This window comes from Andrographis paniculata, unplaced genomic scaffold (genome assembly GCF_009805555.1).
Source record: "Andrographis paniculata isolate CXL003 unplaced genomic scaffold, ASM980555v1 Contig26END, whole genome shotgun sequence".
Classification (NCBI taxonomy): Eukaryota; Viridiplantae; Streptophyta; class Magnoliopsida; order Lamiales; family Acanthaceae; genus Andrographis; species Andrographis paniculata.
In genome coordinates this window covers 98,570-125,023 of record NW_026137557.1, presented here as the reverse complement: position 1 = coordinate 125,023, position 26,454 = coordinate 98,570, and the positions used below count along the sequence as shown (strand labels likewise).

General features: G+C 39.6%; 5 protein-coding genes across 8 annotated transcripts; 2 read left to right on the top strand and 3 right to left on the bottom strand.

The window, feature by feature from the left end:
• The first annotated feature begins 560 nt into the window (after positions 1 to 560).
• LOC127246099 (NAC domain-containing protein 54-like) lies at positions 561 to 4,277 on the top strand. Of its 2 annotated transcripts, none has more exons than XM_051267309.1 (3): positions 561 to 913; positions 1,146 to 1,423; positions 3,654 to 4,277. In XM_051267309.1, the coding sequence occupies exons 1-3, from the start codon at positions 757 to 759 to the stop codon at positions 3,933 to 3,935; spliced, it is 717 nt and encodes a 238-aa protein (XP_051123266.1). In that variant the 5' UTR covers positions 561 to 756; the 3' UTR covers positions 3,936 to 4,277. The 2 variants fall into 2 exon arrangements, with proteins under 2 accessions (XP_051123266.1, XP_051123265.1); XM_051267308.1 differs by having other exon boundaries at positions 1,146 to 1,426.
• Positions 4,278 to 4,710: 433 nt separating this feature from the next.
• On the bottom strand, positions 4,711 to 8,433 carry LOC127246001 (uncharacterized). Its single transcript, XM_051267155.1, has 7 exons — positions 8,145 to 8,433; positions 7,975 to 8,073; positions 7,283 to 7,613; positions 6,414 to 6,548; positions 6,022 to 6,104; positions 5,207 to 5,312; positions 4,711 to 5,109 (listed from the first exon to the last, which is right to left on the bottom strand). The coding sequence occupies exons 1-7, from the start codon at positions 8,279 to 8,281 to the stop codon at positions 5,020 to 5,022; spliced, it is 981 nt and encodes a 326-aa protein (XP_051123112.1). The 5' UTR covers positions 8,282 to 8,433; the 3' UTR covers positions 4,711 to 5,019.
• A 3,078-nt stretch (positions 8,434 to 11,511) lies between these two features.
• LOC127246109 (protein argonaute 1) lies at positions 11,512 to 19,090 on the top strand. 2 transcript variants are annotated; one of them, XM_051267329.1, is made up of 22 exons: positions 11,512 to 11,679; positions 13,283 to 13,938; positions 14,016 to 14,224; positions 14,363 to 14,512; positions 14,607 to 14,740; positions 14,891 to 15,000; positions 15,334 to 15,440; positions 15,592 to 15,730; positions 15,799 to 15,915; positions 16,121 to 16,228; positions 16,312 to 16,383; positions 16,547 to 16,669; positions 16,739 to 16,904; positions 16,977 to 17,236; positions 17,336 to 17,478; positions 17,673 to 17,735; positions 17,810 to 17,873; positions 17,988 to 18,123; positions 18,213 to 18,286; positions 18,363 to 18,457; positions 18,529 to 18,560; positions 18,669 to 19,090. In XM_051267329.1, the coding sequence occupies exons 2-22, from the start codon at positions 13,291 to 13,293 to the stop codon at positions 18,878 to 18,880; spliced, it is 3,162 nt and encodes a 1,053-aa protein (XP_051123286.1). In that variant the 5' UTR covers positions 11,512 to 11,679; positions 13,283 to 13,290; the 3' UTR covers positions 18,881 to 19,090. The 2 variants fall into 2 exon arrangements, with proteins under 2 accessions (XP_051123286.1, XP_051123285.1); XM_051267328.1 differs by having other exon boundaries at positions 13,280 to 13,938.
• On the bottom strand, positions 18,874 to 24,417 carry LOC127246110 (protein REVEILLE 1-like). Of its 2 annotated transcripts, none has more exons than XM_051267331.1 (7): positions 23,764 to 24,417; positions 21,943 to 23,078; positions 21,074 to 21,211; positions 20,872 to 20,983; positions 20,276 to 20,760; positions 19,435 to 20,160; positions 18,874 to 19,354 (listed from the first exon to the last, which is right to left on the bottom strand). In XM_051267331.1, the coding sequence occupies exons 2-6, from the start codon at positions 21,961 to 21,963 to the stop codon at positions 19,450 to 19,452; spliced, it is 1,467 nt and encodes a 488-aa protein (XP_051123288.1). In that variant the 5' UTR covers positions 21,964 to 23,078; positions 23,764 to 24,417; the 3' UTR covers positions 18,874 to 19,354; positions 19,435 to 19,449. The 2 variants fall into 2 exon arrangements, with proteins under 2 accessions (XP_051123288.1, XP_051123287.1); XM_051267330.1 differs by having other exon boundaries at positions 18,874 to 20,160; positions 23,764 to 23,814; positions 23,919 to 24,417.
• Positions 24,418 to 24,559: 142 nt separating this feature from the next.
• Positions 24,560 to 25,618, bottom strand: LOC127246111 (uncharacterized). The gene is made up of 2 exons (XM_051267333.1): positions 25,081 to 25,618; positions 24,560 to 24,978 (listed from the first exon to the last, which is right to left on the bottom strand). Exon 1 carries the CDS (start codon positions 25,529 to 25,531, stop codon positions 25,196 to 25,198), a length of 336 nt encoding a protein of 111 aa, XP_051123290.1. The 5' UTR covers positions 25,532 to 25,618; the 3' UTR covers positions 24,560 to 24,978; positions 25,081 to 25,195.
• Positions 25,619 to 26,454: the final 836 nt, after the last annotated feature.

Here is a 26,454-nt window from a genome sequence, read left to right as displayed (position 1 = left end):
GCCTACAAGTGCTTATTTATTTATTTTCCTTTGTGAAAATTGATCATTCCATTTAAATAACAACACCGGTTTTCACTAATATATATATATATATATATGTTCACTCTGCTATGAAACCCTAATTGCAAACCTACCCACTTTCATGATCTCAGCAGCAATACCAACTCTTGCTTTCAATGGAAACCCTAAACTAAATAACAGTAACTCACATACAAGAATTATATATATGAGAGAGCTTTCAATGGAAACCCTAAACTAAATAACTAGATGAGAGAGCTTGTGGAGAACACACACACAAGAATGAGTGTTGTGGAAAAAGAGCAATGTGGTTATTTTATAATATAGAATTATAGATAACCAGCAGATATGGAGATGGATCAAAAATGAAATGCTTGCGGGGAACGTTTCCACAGAATCTACAAAAGAGAGAATTAAAGTGCAGGCAAGCAGGCAGGCAGGCAGGCAAATGACGACTCAAAGACAAGGGACTTTGAATCCTTTTTACATCTATCATATCTATATATATATGTATGCAATGTTGTTACTAGCTAACAGAGAATATCATATCATTAGCTAGCTAGCTAGCTAGTGCATGTTCTTGGAGTTTGCAAGGATCGGGGATCATATACAGATTGATAGATACGTGCGTGCAGAATTAGCTTCATTAGCAGAACAAATTATTAAAACGGCTGCTGCAGGGAGGCTATGTATATATATATATAATTAGCTAAGTAATTAGTGCATCAAGAATCAAAGATGGCCCCAGTGGGATTGCCGCCAGGCTTCAGGTTCCATCCCACTGATGAGGAGCTGGTGAATTACTATCTCAAGAGGAAAATCCACGGCCAAGAAATCGAACTCGACATCATTCCCGAAGTTGATCTTTACAAGTGTGAGCCATGGGAGCTAGCAGGTACTCATAATTTATATATATATATATATTTATGGATTATAATGATGCATGTGTTTCAATCTCAAATTAATTAAAGAGCTTTATCTGCATTCCACAATGTATGCAGTCCATAATTAGAAACTAACTAAAGCATGAAACATAAATCTTGGAATCATGAACAGCGAATTCAGTTGATATATAGACGACACACATATGTAGGCTAATCAATGTATGTATATGTGATATGGCACAGAGAAATCCTTCTTGCCCAGCAGGGATCCCGAGTGGTACTTCTTCGGGCCAAGGGACAGGAAGTACCCGAACGGTTTCCGGACAAACCGGGCGACCAGGGCCGGGTACTGGAAGTCAACGGGGAAGGACAGGAGGGTGAACAGCCAGAACAGGGCCATCGGGATGAAGAAGACCCTCGTCTACTACCGGGGGAGGGCCCCCCAGGGGATACGCACCGACTGGGTCATGCACGAGTACCGCCTCGACGACAAGGATTGGGAGGACACTTCCGGCATCCAGGTAGTCAGTATGCTCGCTCGCTACCTTACATGCACTTCCATCTCATATACATTAATTGCTTTCATTTCTGCTGTTACTGTTAATTACTATTAGTTCATGCATCTATATCCTCATCAGATCATTCATCAGCTTTGCATATATATATATATATATATATTTTATGACCACATTATGCTAGCTGTTCCATTAGCTACGTATATATATATATGTGTTATGTATGAGGTAGCTAGCTAAAAGACCTCTTAGAAACAAATACATACATATATAGGAAGCATCATCCGCTATGCATTAGCGTATAACCTAATTAGTAATATATTTATAATTTAGGGTTCGTTCATCAGACGGGTTGGTAGCTTAGGAACTGCGAGGTAATTATCCAAGTCCAGCTGATCAGCTGCTCATTATATTACTATCATTCATGTAGATGTGCATGTGTATGTGTGTGTACTGAAGCTAATCAAGATCCAACAGCTAGCTAGCCAATAAATTAAGCCTGTGTATCTTTCTATTTGCCTTTCACTTTCTTCTCATTTTCTTTCTTTTTCTTTTTTCTTTTCTTTATGTTTTTCAGTGACGATCCAACAAGTGATTCTTTATAATTTTGGTGGAAAAAAATTAGTCTTGCAGATTTTTACTCATGCATATATATATCCATAGATGCCACCACCCATTTGACTTTAACTACACAGGGGTTTCATTTCATTAGGCCCTCATTTTGGTGCTGGAATTGATAAAAAAGCATCCATCAGTCCCTCCCCTCCAGTTAGTTTTTCTACCACCCCTCTTAGCTTTCTACTCCTATCCTGTTAAAGGATGATTATAAAAGCAGGATAAGCTTGGCTTTAACATGTGCCCCTCACCTTATCTTGCTGTCAACACACACACACACACATTACTTACTTTGGTTCACATAATTAATTAATAGTAAAAGAATTCTGCTTGCTTATTCATTATTACTCATAAATCTGTCAGGTATATGTAAATATATAGCCTTGTAGGGTTCCATTCTTATGCCTAAAGTTGAGTGAGTGCATGGGGATGCATGCCAATTAAGTCTGCTATGTTTTTCACACAAGTGTGTTGCATATTAGTAATATATACTCTACTAATATAATATTAATATCCTCTACTTCCTCACTTAAAATATATATATATATATATAGCTAGAATTCTCACTAATCACTATACATGTGTGTGTGTGTGGTACTTACTATTCAATCACGTATGTATCTCCAAATATAATAATGAAAAGAAGAGGAAATCTGCTGGCAAGTTGATTCTTTTCTTGCACAGGTCCTAATTAGATCTCTTGAGTGACAAAGTATAGCTTCACTTTGTCTTTCAGTAGTGAGACAAAAGTAGAATTCTTCTATACGACTGAATCTGATCTCATCTCCCCTTGTAATCAATCATCATATGTTTTTCTTTTCTTTCCTTTTTTTTTTTATTGATCTTCTTTATGTTGTTTTCTGATCAGCACTGTTCCATGGCCATTTGATCTCTAGAGCCATCAATTCTACTATTACTTACACAAAAATCATGACACTTGATTTATACAACACTGTCCTTAAGTGGCAACTCATCACTTTCATTTTGTAAGAAGATGTCTGGCCCCTTTTTCACTTTATTCTTCCACATTCCTGAACTAGCCAAATATGAGTAGCCAGCCCTTATCTCACAGTGTGACACTGTGTGTGTGTGTGTGTGAGAGAGAGAGAGAGAGAGAGAGAGAAGGAGAGAGATTTTCTTTAAAGAATCTGTAAAGTGCATAAGATACACAGAAGTTTAAAGATAAGATCCTTAGTTTCCATAGGATGATATGGAAGAGAGGGCATAGAAAGATTTCTTTGTACTCGCTCATCTTTTACAGCAACCGCAACATTATATTGCTTTCCTACAAATTTCCCCTTCTTCTCGTGCTTCCCCCTCCCCACACCACCCCCCGCCCCCAGCTACAGCTAGCTTGTGCAACTTTAGTTTTGCCAGAACAGTATTAATCAAATCAAATCTAATACAACCGCCACTATTCTTGACTCAAAGAATTCTCTTTGACATGACCCCCCCAGCTGATGATTAACTTTTGTTGCCATTAATACATCATCTCTCACAAATGCAAGATCCCCTCTCAAGATCTTCCTCCCCTCTATTCCTTCAAGAATCTAATTGCCTTGAATTGAAGTTATGTCTCAGGAATAGTAGTGTTAACTACTAATGTCTTTTTGGCTCCCAGGATTCCTACGCATTGTGCCGTGTTTTCAAGAAAAATGGGCTGTGCTCTGAGGTGGAGGATCAGGGGCAATCCAGCACCATGTCCTTCCTAGACTACACACAGGGACAGGGTGGTGCTCCCACCGAGCATGAAACAATGTCACCAGACTTCCTCTTGGCTTCTACTTCCACTGTGTATATGGAGGAAGAAGATAAAGAAGACAAGGATGAATCATGGATGCAGTTCATAACAGATGATGTCTGGTGTTCCTCGGAGGCACCCCAAATGACATTCACAAACTAAAAAGGAAATAAGTAACTGCATGCTTTTCTGAAGTCTGATTAATTAACAGCATCAAGTATACACACATATGTATACATATACATGGGATCTTTCATTTTACAATTCTTAATTATAGTAAAGCCAGAAAATCATTGGAGCTTACATGCATGCTTCAGTTTGATCATCTCTAATTGTACTTAGAATTCATTTCCCCTCATTGTTTTGGCTGGTGTAGCCAGGCTATGTTATGTTATGGCTCTAGGCAGGTTTAATTTGGTTTGCAGCCTCGGTAGCTTTTCCGGGGCTTCTCCTTCTTTATTGGGTGTTTGACAAGTCATGGAATAATAGAGCTTATTCCCTCTATTGTACTCTCATTACTCGTTTGTTTTCTTGTACCTCTTTTAAGAGAGACATTTGTGTTCCTTCATGCTGACCATGCTCATGTTCATTGTTTGTTCACTATGGGGAAAGACACTTGTATCATTTACATTTACAACCGTGCTCAATTCATAGTGGCCATTTACTTGAAGAATCTATTCCTATAGGCTATAATAGATAGTGACCGGATGAAATGGTTTGCATATGGATTGAATCAACCCTGCGTACCTTAAAAAAATCAGTGTGCATCACCACGGCAAGAGCCCACACTCAAGTGGCTGTGATGAGCCCACACAGATCTGGATTAAACAAACACACAGACAAAAAAAATAGCTGCAACACACTTAGAAGATAAGATTTAATTTATATATGATTAGGTTGTACATGATGGCACTGCATGTATTATATATAGCAAGAATAAATTGAATATATATTGTCCCCATATCCAGACAAGCACCTGGTGTGTTCGAAAAGACACTAAATACTATGAGCAATAATGAGTCTTGAAATGAATCACACAACACAAACATGATGGTACTAAACATTCTTTCGACTGCATGCAACATCATTCATCGGTCGTACAGTGCACAGTCAATCGAGGTGCATCAGATAGTTTGGCAAATTATGGACCCCTCCACCTCAACCTCCTTCCCTTGGCTGATACTTGGGCCAAGAGCTTTGTCTTGATTTCCAGTAATGAGTGTGTCATGTAATGTAGAGGCTGCACCTAGATTGAGTTAGCAACCTTCCACCGATGAAATTCATCAGAGTTTATGATGAAAGAGCTGGCATTCTTATGCCCTCCACCTCCGTATTTCTGCATACAAGTTGATTAGGTTACACATGGCTACATTGCACATTTTAGGCTTTCGTGAGACAAGCTATTCAATTCTAGTTAGCAAAGTAAAATGGACCTGAGATATGGGTGTCGTGTCCTCATCACCTGTGCTCCTCAGGCTAACCTTTAACAGCTGGTCGTTTTGAAGCTCAGGTATTTTGTACACAACAGCTCCAATGCCCCTTAACACAGTAATACAAGCATAGTGAAGATAGTAAAGATAATGAAATGCAGCAAGTCTACAGCTAATGTCCAGACAGCAAGAGGAGGCCCAGCATTAATAACCGATTCTACAGTTTAAGGCCCATAAAAAAATAATAAATTAAATAATAAGTTTGTGATGACAGCCTGGAGTTCCGCATGTTCATTGGACGATGGTGCTTCAAGACAATGGAGCAATGAAAAGTTGGATCAAGTTGGTGACATTTAATTAAAGAGGTACAGATTCCTCAATCACCACTTGGAAACATACTATATCAAATTTCTGTCTACCGACTCTTTTGTTTGAGTAGAGGCCCCTATGTCCTCTTTTATAAGTTATGCATGCCTAAACAGAAGTACCCAATGTCAGTTCGGTTTAGAAACAAGTGCCTCGTGTATTATACACATAACTTGAATTGGAGATTTAGAATACCACTTTTAGTAAATTCAAGTCACATCTAGTATTTTTGAGAATATGAAATTTCATTCAATTGATAAGACCACATCTATGAGTAATAATTTTGAAATTAGGTAGAAAACTTGGGCTTAAGGTTCCGTTAGGATTTAAATTTTCAACATTTGAAGAAGTCTTCAATTTACTTTATTAAAAGCATGCTTTATTAAATGCATCAATAGTAGTGTAAAGAAACAGCAAACTGTTTTAAGTGTACGCAGAAGGTAACTACACACCTCAAGCTCGTTTTGATGCTCTTAATAGCTAACTGATTTCCAATGTCACTCCTTAACTCATGCACTGAATCGGCATTGACAGCCTACATGCAGAAAACGAAAAGAAGATAAAAATTTATGTGGCATTACACCAAAATTTCAAAAGAAAATATAAATAACTCAAATGAAAGAAATGAATTGTTAGAGAAAACAAAAAGTTAGTCAATAATTACACTAATAACCTTAAATATGTTAGGATTTGAGGGATACAAGCAACCTTAAAAAAGTCGATAGATTATCCTATAATAAACATAAATCATACAACACTACGCAACTTTTCAGAGAGAGTGAATTCACTTGAAAAACTTCTAAGGTGTTTCTTGTGAGGGAAAACACAGATGTAGGAAGCTTACCAGGCAATGTCCAAAAGCCCCATCACCTAGCGCAATTTCATATGACTGCTGAAGAACTTCATCTACAATTCTCTCTTTATGCTCCAAGCTTGAAATTCCTTGACGTATTACCGAGTCAAGATCTAATGACAACAGCTGAATATACACAAACAGAAACAAAAGATCCTTAAAAAGAAACTATGACAGCAATTAACTAGCACACATATGAATAGCATAACTCCATTCCAATAGTAATTTTGGATCTCAATAACTATATTAACTGTTATATAAATCTAATAAATATGAGACAGATATATCACACTTAATAATATTAGCAACTTAATATTCTCAGATACGAGTCTTTCAAGCAGTAGCTTCATGTGCTCAATATCCAAAAAAGGAGATAGAAAGTTACACAGCAGGGGAAAAGATCTTATAGATTCTAGGAGGCAGCTGCCTGCCGGCAGCACCCACCCCTGCAGATTTACACAGGCTGCCCCATATATCAATCTTATCATGGTCCATTCTTAGTTACCCTCTTGGATTAGGATTCCTCTGTAGCTTAAGACACTTATAACTTTCCTAGTTCCAGTCAACTGGCTAGCATTAAATTACTCATTCATTCTTTCTATTTTGGATTAATGAGCTAACGGCAGGACGCAATAACTCAGCAATAGTTTGTCTTCATTTATTCACTTCTTTTTTCTTTTTTTTTCCTATTGTCTATCACATTGTGAGTCCTCAATACTGTTTTCCCAATAAATACTAAGGAATTATCAAATTCACTCTCTGGATAGTTAGAGTTTAAGAGTTTTTAGAACAGAAAATGCACAAAGTTCGGCTGCAGTTGTATTATATATCCACCAGGTTAGATGGTATGGAGATAATACCTGTTGGAACAAGAGGGGATTTGATGTGACATCAAATTCAAGGTTCAGATCCTTCAATCCACTGCTAAATGCTTTACTATTTGATAGCCTCCACTTCCACAAGTCTGCATCCTCGATATATTCATATAATCTCCTCACTTTCTCAAACTCACCAATGGCAGCATCCTTACCAGTGCTGGTGTCCCCACCCAACAGTTTATCTCTGAAATAATCATATGCAATAGTGGCTCCACTTCTATCTATATCTATAACTTTTGTAACATTTCCACTGATTGAATTGCCTGAACCCAGCATCTCAAGAGCCGTTTTGTGATGATCTAGGACCACAATCCTGTATTTCATATCCAGCAATCCAACTAAGGCTATTATAAATATAATGCATATGCATAATGGGAACCTAATCCTCTCATCTTTATTTGCTTCTAAAGGGAATCTAATCATCATGCCACTAACTCCTCATTAATTTAGTGAATGTATATCAAACAAATGGATATTTTATCATACACGAAATAAGGACCGTATATACAAGCATCAATGAGGTAAACCCACTAAAGATGTTATCTTCAGCTTCAATTCACATAATACCAAAAAAAATAAAATAATTAATAGTAATAAATAAATAAAAACAGAACACCTGAAAAAATAAGGCGCGAGATATACTTGGAATGCACGCAACGCAACGTTGGTATTACCTGTCGACCCTAGGAGAGAGCTGCTGAAGAAAACCTGGCGGACCCACGAAATCCAGAAGGTAAACGTCGCCAATTTCATTGAAGGGTAGATCCTCTGGCCTGCAAAATCAGCAGAGATAAGAATCCCATTCCCGTAATTATAGCACGGAATCACACAAAGAGGTGTAGACCTGACAGGAGAGTAGACAGTGTTGGGGAAGAAGAGGGGTTGGTGAATGGAAGAGCGGGAGAAAAAGAGGTGGGCGGCCAAGGCGGCGAAAGCGCCGTCCGGGCAAGGATAGTGGTAAAGCACCGCGGCTCTCTTCATCGCCGGCGTTGACCGTCTTCGGGCCCAATAAATTAAATCTGTGTCGAGTCAACCGATGGGTATTACTAATATTATAGATATTAATAATTATGGCAGGATTTATTTAGGTTAGGATCTGTCCGCACATCGAATCTAGGCACATCCTTTCAACTAATACAAGTACACATATATATTGTTTTAAGTGAAAGCATATCCGATAATAGTTGATATTACGTTGTATTAACATAATTTGTAATATAAATTACAGTAGTGAATAATATCTTATTTGTTGGATTTACATTAGAGCACTATCTATATATATTTTATTGTATTATTAGTAATGATTTGAATTGATTTAAAAAGTAACTAGAAGTCGAAAAAAAAAAAAAAAAGCACAAGCCGAAGGAATTGGATTTTATATATGAATGAAAAAAAAAAAAAAAGAAGAAGAATTCGATACTTATAATAAAATTGAAAGTTTTAAAATAGTTAAAATATTCAACATGACATGCTAATGCAAGTATATTTTTTATTTATTATAGTTTTTCTAACTTATTTTAAAATTTTATAAATTTTTTTGAAAATTTTAATAATTTAATCTAATTGAAAATATATTTATTAAATTTTAGGGATAATTTTCTGATTTTCTAATTTCTTGGCTGCAGTAATATAGAATTAGTACAAAGTGATTAAACCAATGTGTAGTGCAGTGTAGTGTACCTATCAAAACGGGAATGGGACTGAATGAATGAGGCCAAAATTAATATGACAACATATGAATTGAGTTTGGGAAAAGAGAAAGAGAAAAGAAAAAGAAAAGGAGAATTGAGCGAGGGCGGTTATGTAATTAGATTAGGGAGATACTACTATATACTATGACTATGATATATCATGTTAAAGACGTGAGAATTCACAGTCGCGATGCGTCCTGGTTGGATGCGGTACGGCGAGATCCGGAAAAGTCACACTAAGCGAGTTATGTGTGGCGAGAAAGTCACACTAAGCGAGTTATGTGTAGCAGGTAATATGGTTATAAGTCCAATTCCTACACCACTAGCTCATCTCTTACGGGATATGTTAAAGACTTTTTAGTAATATGTATTGGCGAGGCAGGGGAGAGGTGAGGTGGGTTGGGGTGGGGTGGGGTGGGGTGCAGGCCTTAAAAGAAATAAATGGACAAAGAAAGAAGCCGGATTGGATTGGATGGGATGGAATGGGGCCCGTGGCATGACACCATTTTTGTGTTTTTTTGTTTTGTTATGTTTTGTTTTTTTGGATGGAATCCGAACATAAGGTTCTGATATAACTAAGTTGATACACTATTTTTTAATCAAATTGAATATTCTACAAACTAGTTAGCACCCCACCAAACTCAAACTCGAACTCGGACCTGTGCCTGTCCCACCACAACCTCGGTGGTGGTCGGTCACTCGCACTAATTCATTACAACGTACAATCAACACATCAAAATATTGTATGAGAACTTATAATGAGTTGGGCAGGATGGCTGGAAGATTGGCACAAAATTGGATCAAGGATTTTTAAAATAATAAAAATAAAAATTGTATTGATTATAATCCAAACTACAAGAGAAATTAAAGCTCATATCTTGAAATTTGATGCATACCAATAAACGTTACAAGACAAGCGGAAGAATTGATCATAAATATTTAATTGACCGTCAAAAGAATGGTTAATAAGGAGAGATAAGTGATTCCGTAAGAATCATAAGTTGTGTGGAGAGTGAATCTGTGACCGTGAGATCGTCTGTTCAAATTATGATGTTTCTAAGTTTACTTGTCATACAAGATCCGCCATAATCACGAATAAAAATATCAAGACAGAAATTAATTTTTAAATAATACTAATAATAATAATAATCATGGTAATATGTATCTATCCATCTATGGATCTATCTGTGTATGAAGATTATGAACATATAATTGTATGTATTAGGAGGTGATTCAGATCAGATCAGATCATCGTATGGTATGGAAGTTGTCAATATAGATAGATACATAGATACATACAGTCAGTCATACAGACATAGTGGTACGTAAAGAAGAGTCTTTTCTGCCTGCCTGTCTGTCGTGTTCTGATCTGCATGTAACTCGGACCTGTTGAGTCCTCCTCGGAATTACCCCCACGCACAATATCCCCATGCTCATCCCCACAGCTCCTGCTGCTGCTGCTGCTGCTAACCAAATGAGCATAGATACATACACACACACACACTACTAATCAATCAAACCGTCAGCTGCAATGCCACCAGCCGGCGAGATTTTGATTTAAGAAGCTAAACCGGGTCAAGTGTTTTTTATTTTTTTATTTGTAATGTTTCATGGTTCTTATACAAATCCAGGTAAGATGATGAATCTTCAATGAAATAATGCTAGTCAAAGTAAATACTTTGGATCACTTTAGATGCATTCATTATCACCATCCTGGCTACTTCAATGCTCACTTTATGGCTTATAATCCCACATAATTTATTGTATATTGTTGAAACTTGAAATGGAAGAAAGAGATATTAATTTGTAACCGGCATTTATTAAAGAATACTACTTAATAAATAAGAAGAAGCAATAGTAGCAGTGGATTTAGAAGTTGACAATAGCAAGAAATTAAATCCATGGATTACTATAAATAATAATCAATATTAGGCATTCATACATACAATTAGAACAAGTGAATGACCTTAAGCGAACTATCATTGAATATTTAGACAAGACAAGATTTATTATTGTCCTAAAAAGTTATATAATATAATTAAATAATGTTAATAATATACCCATATTAAACGAAATACTTGTTTTAAATGTATGAGATTAAATAGTTATCATTAACACGGGGATTGTTTATTTTGGATTAATATATAAATTAATTAAGTTAAATAAAGTTTATTTAATTGTTTAAAATATATATTTTTTTTAAAAACTATAGGAGTATATAGAATATTTTTTTAGGGAAAAAAAATAAAATTAGTTGGATTTGGCCTTAATATGTAAGTAAATCAAAGGGAGAATTCATTATAGTATATTTAGTGACCATTTTCATCGGAACGTTCGTCGACATCATCGGATTCTCCACGTAGTAGATCACGTGTCATGTCGTCCACGTCAGCACATGACTCTCGACTCCACCATGTCACAGAAGCAGACGACGAAGTGGCATAATCGTTATTTAATGAAAGTCTAGGGATAGTTGTTAACCCAATGGTTGGTTTAACTCCACCCCCACCTTTATTAGTCAGTCCGCCCCCACTACTCCCCGGCTCACTCTCCAGCGCACCCCCACTCTCTTGCCCTTTATTATGTGCTGTGTCTTCGTTGCTGCCCGAGGTTTGTGCGTCGTGTGCTCGGAGGCGGAGAAGGAGGACTCTCAAACCCTTTTCTTTCGTGTTTTCTGATTCTTCTAAGGTAAAAGCTTTTGTGATTGTGATTTTGGGGTTTGTCGATGAATCAATCCCATGGATCTGATGTTTTTAGGGTTTTGGGTTGATGTTGGTCTGGATCTCGCTGGGTTTGGGTTTTCTTTTCCACTGTGATTTTTGTTTTTCAGTTTGTTTTTTTTTTTTTTTTTGGAAATGGTTGCGTTTATCTGACATTTGGACCTCTCTGTGCGCCGCTGAAGGGTCTTAATATGCATTATTGTGTGAGAGAGATGGTTTGTAAGCTTTTAATTTACTTTCCTTTTTTCTTCTTCTTCTTTTTTTTTTTTTTTTTTTTTTTTTTTTGCGGGTTGCGAGTGCTTTTAAAGTTTAACTTGAGGTTCCTCGGGACGTTTTAGTTCTTTATTTATCTTAATATTTCTGTTCTTTGTTTTTGGATTTTCCGTAATTGTTTTCATGGTGAGTGGTTTCTTTTTATCTTCTTCCTCTTCCTCGCCTTTTTTTTTTTAAAAAAAATGTGTTGGCATGTTTGCACATAATATTCGTTTGGAGTGGTTTGTTTCTATTCGATCAGAGTGTATTTTGTCGTCACATTCGTCTACTTTATATGTATCTTTCTATGACCCCTCTTAATTGAAATTATAATATTCTTCAGACGTTATCAATGTTTTCCTGTGAACTTTTTATTACTTAATTCGAATCATTCATTTCAGTCGTTTGCCTGTTACTGTGTTTATGAATAAAATGGAAATGCTGCCAAGTATGCCGGGGGCAAAATTATTATATGTAAATTTTATTTTTTTTATTATTCGATTGCAGTTTTATATTTTGAACTTTTAATTTTCGACATTTTATTTGAACCTCCTATATTATAAATTAAAATAATGTATTTAAGGATAAAATAGAGTAAAAACTTTGAATTAGGGGGGGGGGGGGGGGAATTACATAATTAGATTAAAAAAACTTATTTTTACTTAAAAAAAAAAACTAAGTTTGGGGGCAACTGCCCCCCAGGACCCTTACTAGGTTCATCGCTGTTTACATGGTTGTGTTGTTTCAGTTATCAAGATTTGCATGTTTGCTTTGCTGTCTCAATATAGGAGCTGTGATTCAACTGCTTTCCAATTACTCTGATTTCCATGTTTTGATAGATAATATGATGATCATTAAACTATTGATAATTTTGTGGACGGACTTGCTGAAAAGTTTCTTAATCAATAATTCAATTTAATAGGTTGTTTTCTGTCTACCCACATTTCCTCTCTCTCTCTTTTATTTTTTTAAGATTGATTTTAGCATGTGTGATTATCCATTAGTATGCTCCATTTTACATTTTAAATGCTCTACCTTTTCTTGTAGACAGATGGATTGATGATGAGTGTAGAGCAGCGTTGCTTATCTGCAGCCTGTTTCTTTGGAACTGACAACTTGACATATATAAACCATGCCTCTTCATTTGTTAGTTATTTTTTGTGTTGAGTGAAACTTAGGGTGGCTTAAAGGTAGAACCATCTTCCTTTCTGGTAGATGTTTGTTCGCGTGACGTAGTACTTGGTTGTCTTGCTTTGCTATTTATATGTTGCTGGGCATACTTGCATTAACTTTTATTTTTGTCTATTTTCATTCAGTAGCCTCTACCATGGTGCGGAAGAGAAGAACTGAACTTCCTAGCAGTGGGGAGAGCTCTGAATCTCATGAAACTGGTAGCGGCCGCGGTGGCACACAACGGCCACCCATGCAACAACCCCTGCAGCAGCAGCCACAGCAGCAGGGAGGAGGATATCAAGGAGGTGGTGGTAGGGGTTGGGTACCTCAACAAGGAGGATATGGTGGCAGGGGTGGCGGCCGGGGACCTCCCCAGCAGTATTATAGTGGGCCTCCTGAGTATCATCAAGGTCGTGGTGGTCAGCAATATCAACGGGGAGGCCCCCCACGCCGCGGTGCATTTGTAGGTGGTCATGGGGTATCTCCAGGTGGTGGGCCATCTAGTTCGCCCGGTCCCGAGCTGCGCCAAGCTACCCATGCAGTGGCAACCCAGTCAAGCACTTATGGAAAGACTTCAGAGACGCTTGGCGGGGCTAGTTCTTCATCCCATGCACCTGATCCACATCCAGATGTGTCTGAGACAATTCAACAACTTTCTATCCAACCCAAAACACAACCTGCTTCTAGCAAGTCAATGAGATTTCCTTTAAGGCCAGGCCAGGGTAGTAAAGGTACCAGGTGCATGGTGAAAGCAAACCATTTTTTTGCCGAGCTGCCAGATAAAGATCTGCATCAGTATGATGTAAGTTTATATTAGTCCTCATCTATAATTTTGTTCACAGGTCTGTGCACATTTGACTAATTTGTTCTGGGTCTAAGGTTTCAATTACTCCTGAAGTCCCATCGCGTGGAGTCAACCGTGCTGTGATGGAGCAGTTAGTGAAGCTCTATAGGGAATCTCATCTTGGAAAAAGACTTCCTGCGTATGATGGTAGAAAGAGCCTCTATACTGCCGGGCCTTTGCCTTTCACCTCAAAGGAATTCAAAATAACTCTTAGTGATGTAGAAGATGGTCCAGGCAGTGCCAGGTTTCCTTACATGCTATTCTTGCGAATCCCTTCTCCATTACCTATGTTCTCTATAAATCGGGTGTACTTTTTATTTTAGGAGATGCTTTGTTGGTTTTCTGTGTTTTGTAGAATGTTTTGATTCTATTCCTCATACAGGCCTGACAGGGAATTCAAAGTGATAATCAAGTTTGCTGCACGAGCTGATTTGCATCATTTGGGCATGTTTTTACAAGGCAGGCAAGCTGATGCACCCCAAGAAGCTCTCCAGGTTTTGGACATTGTTCTGCGTGAACTTCCCACCACTCGGTGTGTAAGCCTTATGACATGTCATGTTTTTGCCATCATCTATTCATTCCCCGGTAGGTGGTATTGATAAATGCTCATTGTACATTTCTTTTAGATATTCCCCCGTTGGCCGCTCGTTTTATTCACCTGATTTGGGTAGACGACAGCCCTTAGGTGAAGGGCTTGAAAGTTGGCGTGGTTTCTACCAGAGCATACGCCCTACTCAGATGGGGCTATCCCTTAATATAGGTGAGCACTCTCAATTTGCCTGCTTTTTTAAATCTGCTATTTCTGCTCTGACCGACCCGTTTTAGTGTTTTGCTATTTGGATAATTTACTGGTGAACTTTTGTTGATCAAAGTTTATTTATTTATTAAATTTTTAATTCAATTTGGGCAGATATGTCATCTACTGCTTTCATTGAACCACTCCCAGTAATAGAGTTTGTCACACAGCTTCTGAATAGGGATGTCTCAGCAAGGCCTTTATCTGATGCTGACCGTGTTAAGGTTAGACCTTTCTGATGTGCACTTTATTGTTAGATTACAACTTTGACATGAATTTCCCTTGTCATTTATCTTTCTAATTTTTGGGTGTTTGGTCAATGTGTTCTTCAAACCAATTTCAGGCTTCGTAATATTTTTCACCTAAAAAGTATCATCCAACACTCTTTTCATTTAAAATAATTACATCCAAAATCTATTTCCTCTTAAAAAAACCTACTTCAATCAAATTTTATTGGTGCTGCTATGGTTCCATTAGCTTGCTATTGAAGTTTTATTGTGTACTTAACATGATTTTTTTTTTTACTTCATGAGCTATGACATCACTTGCAACAACAGATTAAAAAAGCACTCAGGGGAGTGAAGGTGGAGGTTACCCATAGAGGCAACATGCGTAGGAAATACCGCATCTGTGGTCTGACATCTCAAGCAACACGAGAGCTTACGTATGGATTGATTCTATCTTTTGCTTTGATTTTGCATTTAATGACAGTAAAAGTGTTGAAACAAATAATAGGTCTTATATATTGTTCAGAGCGCTGACTATTTTAGTATAGAACCAAGCTGTACTCATTCGATTCTAATACAATACTGTAGGTTTCCTGTTGATGAGCATGGCACAATGAAGTCTGTTGTTGAGTATTTTCGAGAAACCTATGGATTTGTTATACAACACACTCAATGGCCTTGTTTGCAAGTTGGAAATACCCAGAGGCCAAACTATTTGCCAATGGAGGTTTGTTCAGTCGCCCTCTAAGTAGATTGGAGCGCATTATATTCTAATTTTTGTTATTTGGTGGATAGGTTTGTAAAATAGTCGAAGGGCAGAGGTACTCGAAAAGATTAAATGAAAGGCAAATTACTCAACTCCTTAAAGTCACATGCCAGCGACCCCAGGAAAGAGAGAATGACATTCTCCAGGTTAATCTTCCGGTGTACCATATACAATATTGTGCCATCATTTTTCAATTGACACATGGTAATTTATTTGTCACTATTGCCATCACTGTTAGGCATGGATAATGTAACCATCTAAGTATCTTATGTGGGGTCATTCTTGGAACCTTTTCTTATTGTACTAAGTTTTGGCTTCCTTCTCAAAATTTGGATTCTTAATATTCCCCAGACGGTGCGCCATAATGCATATGCTCAAGACCCATATGCACAGGAGTTTGGAATTAAGATTAGTGAGAGGTTGGCTCAGGTTGAAGCTCGGGTTCTGCCTGCACCTTGGGTAATAAAAACTTATGGTATCTGCTTTCACTTGATTTATCTTTCTTGGTCATGTATAATATAATTTCTATGTTTCTTTTATAGCTCAAGTATCATGATTCTGGTCGGGAGAGGGATTGCCTACCACAGGTTGGCCAATGGAATATGATGAATAAGGTAAATTTTGCCTGAGAGATTCTTTGGATTTAGAACTTCTTCTTTTCAATTTTAGAATTTTCGACGTTTATTTTTTACTGTTAATCACATGTTCCTGGCATGCTTTGGCTCAGTACTGAAATGCATTTCAAATGTGTAACTATAGCTTGTTTGCATCTTGCAGAGGATGGTAAATGGTGGCACAGTGAGCAATTGGATATGCATCAATTTTGCCAGAAACGTGCAAGACAGTGTGGCACGGAGTTTTTGTCATGAGCTTGCTCAAATGTGTGGTACCTCAGGCATGGTAAGGCTAGATTTTCTTTTAGTTTCTGTTGCATTGTGTTCTTGATCTTTTTCTTCTTTTCTTTTCCAGGCGTTTAATCCTGAACCAGTCTTGCCGGTTGTATCAGGGCGTCCCGACGCTGTAGAAAAAATTTTAAAATCCAGGTTTCATGATGTTGTGAGTAAATTGCAGCCTCAAAAGAAGGAGCTTGACTTGCTGATTGTCATTTTACCTGACAACAATGGCTCCCTTTATGGTAAATAGAGAATGACCTTCAGTACATGTGAATTTTAGAAAGCAGTTTCACTAATTTTATTTTAATAATCAGGTGATCTGAAGAGGATATGTGAAACGGATCTTGGTATTGTCTCCCAATGCTGCCTTCAGAAGCATGTCTTCAAGATCAACAAGCAATATCTTGCAAATGTTGCTTTGAAGATCAATGTAAAAGTTGGCGGGAGAAATACTGTGCTTGTTGATGCACTATCTAGGCGCATTCCTCTGGTCAGTGATATGCCTACTATAATTTTTGGTGCCGATGTCACCCATCCTCACCCCGGTGAAGATTCGAGCCCTTCGATTGCTGCTGTAAAGTTCTTTGTGCCTTGCCTTCTTTGAATTAAAATTCTGGATTATATGCCTTGGTCAATTTTACTGAATCTGGGGGTTATTGGCAATTCTTTTTAGGTTGTTGCATCTCAGGATTGGCCTGAAATCACCAAATATACTGGTTTGGTTAGTGCTCAAGCTCATAGGCAAGAGCTCATCCAGGATCTGTATAAATGCTGGCAGGATCCAGCTAGGGGAACTGTGCATGCTGGCATGATCAAGTATGAAATAAGTTAATTATTTTTTCCTATGCAAAATTAAAAGGAGAAATTTTGATGTCAAGTTACTCGCATTGGGCACATATATGGTCCCTCCTTATTTCATTGTTGCCAATATTTTGACCAACTGATTCATGGCCGATGAAAAAATTTAGCCCATAAAACATTAATAAAATTTTGGTTATTTTGTAATTTAGGGAACTGCTGATTTCATTCCGAAGATCTACCGGGCAGAAGCCAATGAGAATTATCTTCTATAGGTAAAGATCATTACTAGCACATCAATTGACCAATTTCGGCTACTATCTCTAATGATGGCCAAGCGGTTCTGCAGGGATGGTGTAAGTGAAGGGCAGTTTTATCAAGTTTTGCTTTATGAACTTGATGCTATCCGCAAGGTGATGCTTTCTTTTGGTGTTTTGGGTACCTTTCCTCCAATATTTTACCATTTAAGTTTCTATTTGGGAATTATGTGCACTTATCTGATTACTTTGGTTTCATTTATCGATCAGGCATGTGCATCACTGGAGCCAAATTATCAGCCGACTGTGACCTTTGTCGTGGTTCAGAAACGACATCATACTCGACTGTTTGCTAATAATCACCGCGACAAAAATTCAATTGATAGAAGTGGAAATATTCTCCCTGGTAAACTAATTTTACTCTAGTACACCATTTTGTCTTCTGCTGGTTTTGCGGCAGGAAGTATTCTAATATCACTATGTGGATCTGAGCAGGTACTGTTGTAGATTCTAAGATTTGCCACCCTACTGAGTTTGACTTTTACCTATGTAGCCATGCTGGGATACAGGTATTGCATCCTCGACTTAATCTTGTGGTGCATGTTTTTGATCATTTATTTATGTTCCTCATTACATGACCTGTAGGGGACTAGTCGACCAGCTCACTACCATGTCCTGTGGGATGAGAACAAATTTACAGCTGATGCCCTTCAGAGCCTCACTAATAATCTTTGCTACACGTAAGCTTTTTTCTGTACCTGTTATTGGTATTCATTTTCTGTGGTTTATGACTAAGTTTGTGCTTTCGCAGATATGCTAGGTGCACACGCTCCGTCTCTATTGGTAAGTGAGCTTACTTTTCCCAATTCCCAACTCTATTTGATTGGGAAAGGCATGTACACACATAATATATGCCCATGTTACTGAGTGGTGGTGTTCTTTTTGTTACAGTTCCTCCTGCTTATTATGCACATCTGGCTGCCTTCCGTGCTCGGTTCTACATGGAGCCAGAAACTTCTGACAGTGGGTCTATGACAAGCAGTGCAGCAGCTGGTCGTGGACCAGGGGGGGTTAGGAGTACAAGGAGTCCCGGGGCTGGTGCTGCTGTGAGACCACTTCCTCAGCTCCGAGAGAATGTGAAGAGGGTAATGTTCTACTGTTAATAGTAGATGAGTTTACTATTAGTTTGTTGGTGTTTTGAGACCCCTTCCTTTGGACTGAGTCTATTTTAAATTATTACTGCCCTGTTGTTCTTTTCTGTTTTTTCTCTTCCGACACGAAGGCTTCCTCCTCACCTATCTTGTGATTACTTTGTTAAAACATGCGTAACTCTTGAAGTTCTGATGAGATGTGACGTCCTAAGCTGCTTGCTATGGGTTGCGCAACTGTGACGTTGCTTGCTTGCACTGCTAAGACGCTCTAGTTAGTATGATGGTATTTGAAGAAGTGCTTGTTTGTTATTATTGTGGGGATGCTGGGAAATGGGTTTGTTGGTTTTGAGAGATCATTATTGTTATTACATACATAAGTTCTCTAGGTAGGGAATTGATTTGCTCATGCGCGTCCACGCACGCACAGCATTGCGGTTGCAGTCTGTGAGAGGCGCCTTTGAATGAATGAATTGCAATTGAAGTTTGCTGTCAAAAGAATAAGTAAATAAGAGATGGGGGGACCATAAAAATTAAGTGGGGTGGGTTAGAGAGGTGACTGGACCGACCATCTCGCCTGCCTGCTACGAGCAAACTCTTGCTCTCTGACCCTCACGGAATGATGGAAGAGATGGAAATATAGTGGGTGTGGGTGTGGGTGTGGTGGTTCTTTTATCATCTTCTTCTGCCTGGCTGCTGCGTCTTTTGTATGGCATGAAACCTTTACCTCCCCCTCCCGACTTGCCCGCATATTTTGCTCCCTTCCTCCTCCACCTGCTGCTGGAACCAACCATGCATTGCTGCTTTTGCTGCCTCTGCTCTTCTTCTTCCTTCAAGGAGGAGACACCTTCTTCTTCTGCATTTTCTTTGGCCAGCAATGAGGGGGGATCGGCATCAATGCGCATGGAGCTGCAGTGCCAGCTGAATAAATTCCCCATCACCTGCTGGTAGTTTGTGTCACAGAAAAGCATTGCAGCAGCATTGCATCCAAATCCACAAGCATCCTTCTTGTTGGGTCCTAACTCCTTAGTAGTAGGAGGAGGAGGAGGAGGAGGAGCCGTGTTGCCCACAACTACTTTGGAGGGCTCCTGTTGTCCGGGACAGGGAAGAGGCTGAGGAAGAGGAGGTCGAGGTCGAGGTTCTCTTAGTACAACTGTCTTTCCAAATAGTTTAATAATGCTGCTGCTACTAGTAGTAGTAGGAGGCTTAGTATCATCAATACGAGCTTCTTGTGCATCACCATCTTCATACCCCACATTACAACACTCCTTCCCCCAACGAAACAAGTCCAACTTCTGCACACACAATCAACCAACAAGCCAACAAATTTCAGGACCAAACCCACAATTACGAACAAGCAGATATAACAAAAGCTAACATTTGATGGGTGGCAAGAGACCAATACAATACCATGGTTGATTTGCAGCTGTTCTCTGGGATTGGGGCAGCTGAAGCCATTTTAATGGGCAAATGACCACAGCCTTCCTCCACCCCTCCTAATAATAAGTTGGCAGCGCCAACATCAGTCACAGTAGCGGTTGAAATTGGAGGAGATATATGCATCTCACCAGTTGATTCTGCATTATCAGAAATACCGATCGCTGAAAGGACTGAAGTGGGAGAATAGTTCTCTCTTCCAGCAACCAATTCATCATCGCCATCATCATCATCCGCTCGATTGGAGGACACAGCATCTGTATTAGTAGCTGACTCAACAACAACAACAACTGTTTTACGAGGGTAAGGATGCATAGGTTTCTTCTTCGGCCGGGGAGGAGGGATGTCGCTAGGAGCCAAAGATACTTCAGCACCAACACATAAATCCCGTCTGACCTTAGCAAAGAACTTTTGAGCGTGACTTCGGATTTGGATGGCAGTCTTGGTCCCCACATGTTCTATAATGACAACCAAAAGTATGTATATTGTGATTATTATCATTTGAGAAGCTTTTATTCCTTGGACAGACAGAGTGACCGACCAGCCATATATACCAATACCGTACTCACCTTCAATTTGACGCCAAGCACGCCCATATATCTTGAGAGCTTCAACAAACCTTTGATGTTCCTCCTCACTCCACCTTTCTCTCTGTTTTGTGATGGTATAGGGTTTCCTAACCTAACATAATAAATAAAGAAACAAACATCTATACTCTATATTACGAGAGCAGAGCAGTTGATAACATATCTCAGATGACGTGGAGCCAACCTTAAGTGCATGGACATTTCCATTGGAGGAGGAGGAAGAAGAGGGTAAGACTTTTGATTGAGCAGCAGCTGCGGAATCCACCAGTTGTGGACCAACTGAAACAGGAGCGTGTCCCAGGCTACCACCCTCGATTTGGTCCTGCAGATTTTGAGGCAGAAAGAAAATCAGAATGGAAGTGGCTCCACATTTCCACTCTGAGATTAGTCACCTCATTTCTCTCCCTCCAAATTGGTTCTTGCCTTCAAAGCAAAACCACAAAAAAAAGAAAAAAAAAAACACCATATACTACTCTTTTGGAAACTTAATGAATAATGAATGTCACTTCCTCCAGATTTCAGATATGCACACGTCCTTTGCCCAGATTCTTACCATACAACACACCAACAATATATCATCATCATCATCATCATTATTACTATTATTCAAGTACTACTAACTTTGCCAAGAATTCCCAATAGGTTAAAAATCATAAATCAGATCTAACAGTTTAGGTAGGGCACAACAAAATCTGATGGAAATCAACCTCTCAAAGTTACTATTATGGTATTATTACTTTTGATGATGCAGCGTTAGGGTTGAATCTCTAGAGAATGACTAGTCCAGCAGAAGAGTATAGAGAAAAAGCAGAGTTTCATCTTTCCAAGTGTAGGAATAAGGGTAACACTGGAGATGAAGATGGAGGGAGCTGCTGCCACAAATCAATAATTTGGTTGGCAGTTGGCGGTGCGGTGCCTCCTCGGCAAAGCAAAGTACATGAGGATATTTCATATACGTAGGAAGAGATATGGTAGATAGGTAAAAGAGCTGAGAGTAAGGCTTTAGAGAGAGAGAGAGAGAGAGAGAGAGAGAGAGAGAGAGCAGATGCATACCTTAGGAGGGTGAGCAGCCATGTGGGAAGGGTTGAAGAAGCCTGCAAATACAAGAATAGAAAACCGGAGAATGGGAAGGAGGAGAAAAGGGGGCAGCTTTGCTTCTCACAATCACAATAAGAAAGAGAGGAATCTTGATTGATCCAAACAGCAAGGAAAATGAATAGGAAAGGAAAGGAAATGTGGAAAGGAAGAAGAAAGGAAGGGAGAGAGTAAGGGAAGGGAGGGGAAGAGTGGGCAAACAGCAGTGCCAGTCAACAGGAATGGATAGATAACATGTACAAGTACAAGTGCAAGTGCAGCAGCAGAACACTTGAACAAGACAGACCCGACAGCAGGTGTGTATGTATCGAGGTTGAGGACGTGGGATTCCTCCTCAAATTACAGTCAGCGGAGTGGAGTGGAGGAGGATATAGCATGTTCATAATATAACAGAAAAAAAAGGGGAGGGTGCAGCAGCAAGGACAGATCTACGAAAATAGAAAGGTGGTAGAGAGACAGTTTGGTCACCATCATATATGTGGCCAAGAATGATAGAGGGCCCACACGACACGTGTCCCCTGTGAGGGGTGTCTCTCTGTCTGTCCGCAATCTTTATCTTCAAGACAAGAGGATCATCTCATCTCATTACATCTCACCTCCCCTCCCCTCCCCTCCCCTCGCATCGCAGGGAGAGAGAGTACTTGCTAGTTGCCACCACCACCCACCCCGATAACCACACTCACACAATAGTATAATAGTATTATAGTTGGATGGAGAACGGCAGCTCTGCAAAGCAGTAGCCAACTGTCCACATCCACACAGATAAATGAAGAAAATTGGCGTGGCTCTCCCTCTCTCTCTCTCTCTCCTATCCACTAAATGAAATGGGAGTTGGGAGTGGGGTGGGTTGGATCGGCTCTCAGATGCCGATACCAAATCTTATTTTTATTAGTAGTAGTAGTATTAGTATTGTGGCTTGCATTGTATTGCATAGCACTGGCGTTATGCAATCAATACATCCATTCCATTCCCATTCCCATTCCCAATGCCACTCTCATCCAACAAACTGTTTCCATGTATCTTGCCACTCACAACACAAGTTCTGCATTGTCTTCTGATGGGCTATGGAATCCTCATATCCCCAACTCCTCGTACTGTCAGATGTACAATGGCTAAGCTTAGCTAAAGAGGGTAAATTGTAAAAAATATTAACCATGTCCACACACAAACATTTATACTCAAATATGATCATCATCAATATCATCTCCGCCTACAGAAGACAGGACAAGTGAAGTTAGCAATGAAATACATCATTCTCTCCCTCCCCCTCATCAACATTCCATTTAATTTATCCAGGTAACTTGTGATGGATGATCTGCTACCCCAGCCCTCCATTGGACCATACCCCTTTCTCTATGCAGTGTGTGAATGATGTGATGTATTAAGATATTTTGCAAATATAAGAACAACCAGCCAGCCAGCCAGCCAGCCCGGTCCATGGAGGATATGGTGGCTGTGGCGGCCGAGGTAGAGGTGGAGATGGGACATGTAATTTATATTGATATATATATATATATATATTGTATAGATACTTCTGCATAGAGATGAAACACGGCAAGTTAAGACAAACAATATCCGTGTATGCATGCTACAGACATTTGGGCCTATCTGTTGGTCCAGTGATAACATATTATACCAATCTTCACAATTGTGAGGAGAGGATAATAAGGGCCGATCCAGAGCATGGTGGACTAGTTATGAAAGAGAGGTCATGTGTTTTCAGAGAAATGATGAAACATGGAATGATGCTTGTTTGGAATTAGCAAAGAGAGCAAGTACCTGATTTCAGCCCAATCTCCAAACGGGGTTGGCAGGCTAGTTCGGCTGGATCTGCAATAGACAGGCGCGCCGCGCCATCAACCAGATTTCCCAAGAAGATTAAATTGGGAAAGCAAGCTTCCATTGCCTACCCGTGTCATAGATACTACAATTACCGTATGCATTTTCAGTACATTCTGAGCACATGTTGAAAATATGCTACCCACTCAACCTTCATGGGCATACTGAGGGTCAAGATCTCCTCATCTTTCAGAGCATTTACCAGGGGAGAGAGCAGCAAGCCAGCCACTTTGGGTACTGCATTCCGAACATAATGCTCATTCATGATTCGTATCACAGAAGTGCAGGACCTCATCAGAACCCTCTATGCAGAATACATGCAATAAACAACACTGGAAAACAGTAAAATTAACAATCCTTTGGCCACAGCCCGTATTTATCAATATACATGCATTTAGCATGCATATCAGTAAACAACACTGCAGGCAGAAGAAGGAAACTGCAAAGTGTAACAGCACCACAGAGAACAAGAAGATGAAATGAGAGCTTCTAAATCAAATAACTTTGGGAATAATACCTCAAAGCTTATTTAAAACTCTTTTAACCTGCAAGAACAAATAATAGAGATTCCCACCATCCATTAAAAAAATAAAAAATAAAATCACCATTAGAAAGTAGTCCGTTCAACTAGGCTTGAATAAGGTCACAAAAGCTACAGCATACAGAACAGGATGTAATGCATACTAACTGATTACTGTCTCAACAACATAAATATAGCAGAGATTGCAAACAGTCATCCAGCTTCCGGAATAATATCTAGCAATTCATCAACTTGTGAAAAACATAGAACCGACATGACCATACATCCTTGTCAGCCAACCCAGAGTAAAAGCAAGCTTATAGCAGGCTTACTATTCAAAATCTTGAAGCCCACCATTCAAAATAGACTTACAGAAGGCTAGATTCTGAAACTGATCTTATTCAATCACACACGGGTTTTGACCAAGCTGAAACATAAAGTAAATAGCAACCGAAAACTCTCATATGATCGGGGATGATTTACTAATATAGACATCAGGGTGTTGCTAAGAGAATAATTGACAATCGCCCATATCCCCGGCCAGATTAACAGTAGAAAACTTCCCTCTGGATGATTCCCTTATAGCAAACATTTCTCCATTTGATTTCTCTGAAATTCCCACCTTTGGCCAAATACTGAGCATAAATCAAATAGAATGAATCAATAATCAAGAAGCTCAATAAAACTCCTAAAATTATGCTGCTCGAATTAAACGAAGTGGTGAGGAGGAAAGATACACGAAGATACTAGTACAATCACATTCTATTCCATTCCAGGAATCAGTAATCAGCGTCCAACTGATGTTTAAGCAGAGAGTTTAGGACGAGTTGCTTCTCTCCAGAGCGCTTCGGCTCATTTACAGTAGCGATCGGCCTTTTTCTTGGTCCGATCGTCTAGGGCTTCTTCAACGGACTTAACCTTGGCATCGGGGTCGTAGCCGAACCTCTTGGCCTCGACGGGGAATAAATCCTCGTACTTCATCTTCTTAGCGGCATCAATTGTGTAAATATCCTCGGCAGCGGAGGCGGAGTCGACAACTTTGAGGCTGGGGTCGCTGGGGTCGTCGATGAGCTTGTCCTTGTTCCTGTTCTTTTTCTTCTTCTTGTCGATGGGCTTATCGCGGGTGGCGAGCTCCCCTCCCTTGAAGGCCAGCCTGCCGCCCCTCACCCTCTGGTACGCCTCCGACATCTCCCTCAACTCAACCCACGCGGAGAGGAACTCGCTCGCTTCTTCCTCCTCCACTCCGTCGCAACGATATACTGGGATGAGAATGACAATAGAGCTAAAAGTTGAATTTGTATAAGTGGGCCCGGCCCAATTATGGAAGGCAAGCCCATCTGTTTAGCCCAGAATAACGATATTAACAAGAAGCATTTGCTCCAATGATAGTATGATGAATCTCTATATAGAGAATGGATGCCGCGCCATTGCCAAGCATGAATTGAAGCAGATACTGTAAGATGCAGCATTTCCATTAAGAAGACCTTGATGTAGTTACAGACAAGACAGGACAAGACATTGTGTGCCATTGCCAAGCATGAAGCAGATACTACCTTCGAATATATTTAGCCTGCAGAATTAATGATAAACAGAACAGAACAGAACAGAACATGCATTCATGGATGATGGTATTGCTAAGCTCATTAAGGAAAGAAGAAATGAATATAGCTACAGACAAGAAGATACAAGGGATATGATGACTAGCTAGCTTAAGCTAGGTGTGATCCTGCCCAATAGCGAGCTCTTCTTCCAAGGCCCTCCTCTGGCGGGATTCTTGACTCTGCAGCCTCCTGTCATGATTTATCTTGTTGATGAAGTCCTCCACCAGCTTGTTGAATTCCTGCTTGCTGAGTGCAGGGTCGACCCTGAGGCCGCCTCGCCGCCGCATCGACACTGAGTCGTTGAATGTCACGGACTTCCTCAGCTCTTTCCATATGGGTTTGGAGGGCAGCACTTTCTCCGAGTCCAGGCGGCGCACAGGCACCGGAGGCTCTGGCGGAGCCTCCCATGCCCCCTCGCTCCTCTTCAGGTGTTTCCTGATCATCTTCTGAGGCGGACAAATTTGGTCTCCCTTCTTCATTATTGCCTTCCATGCCGATTCAATGGTGCCG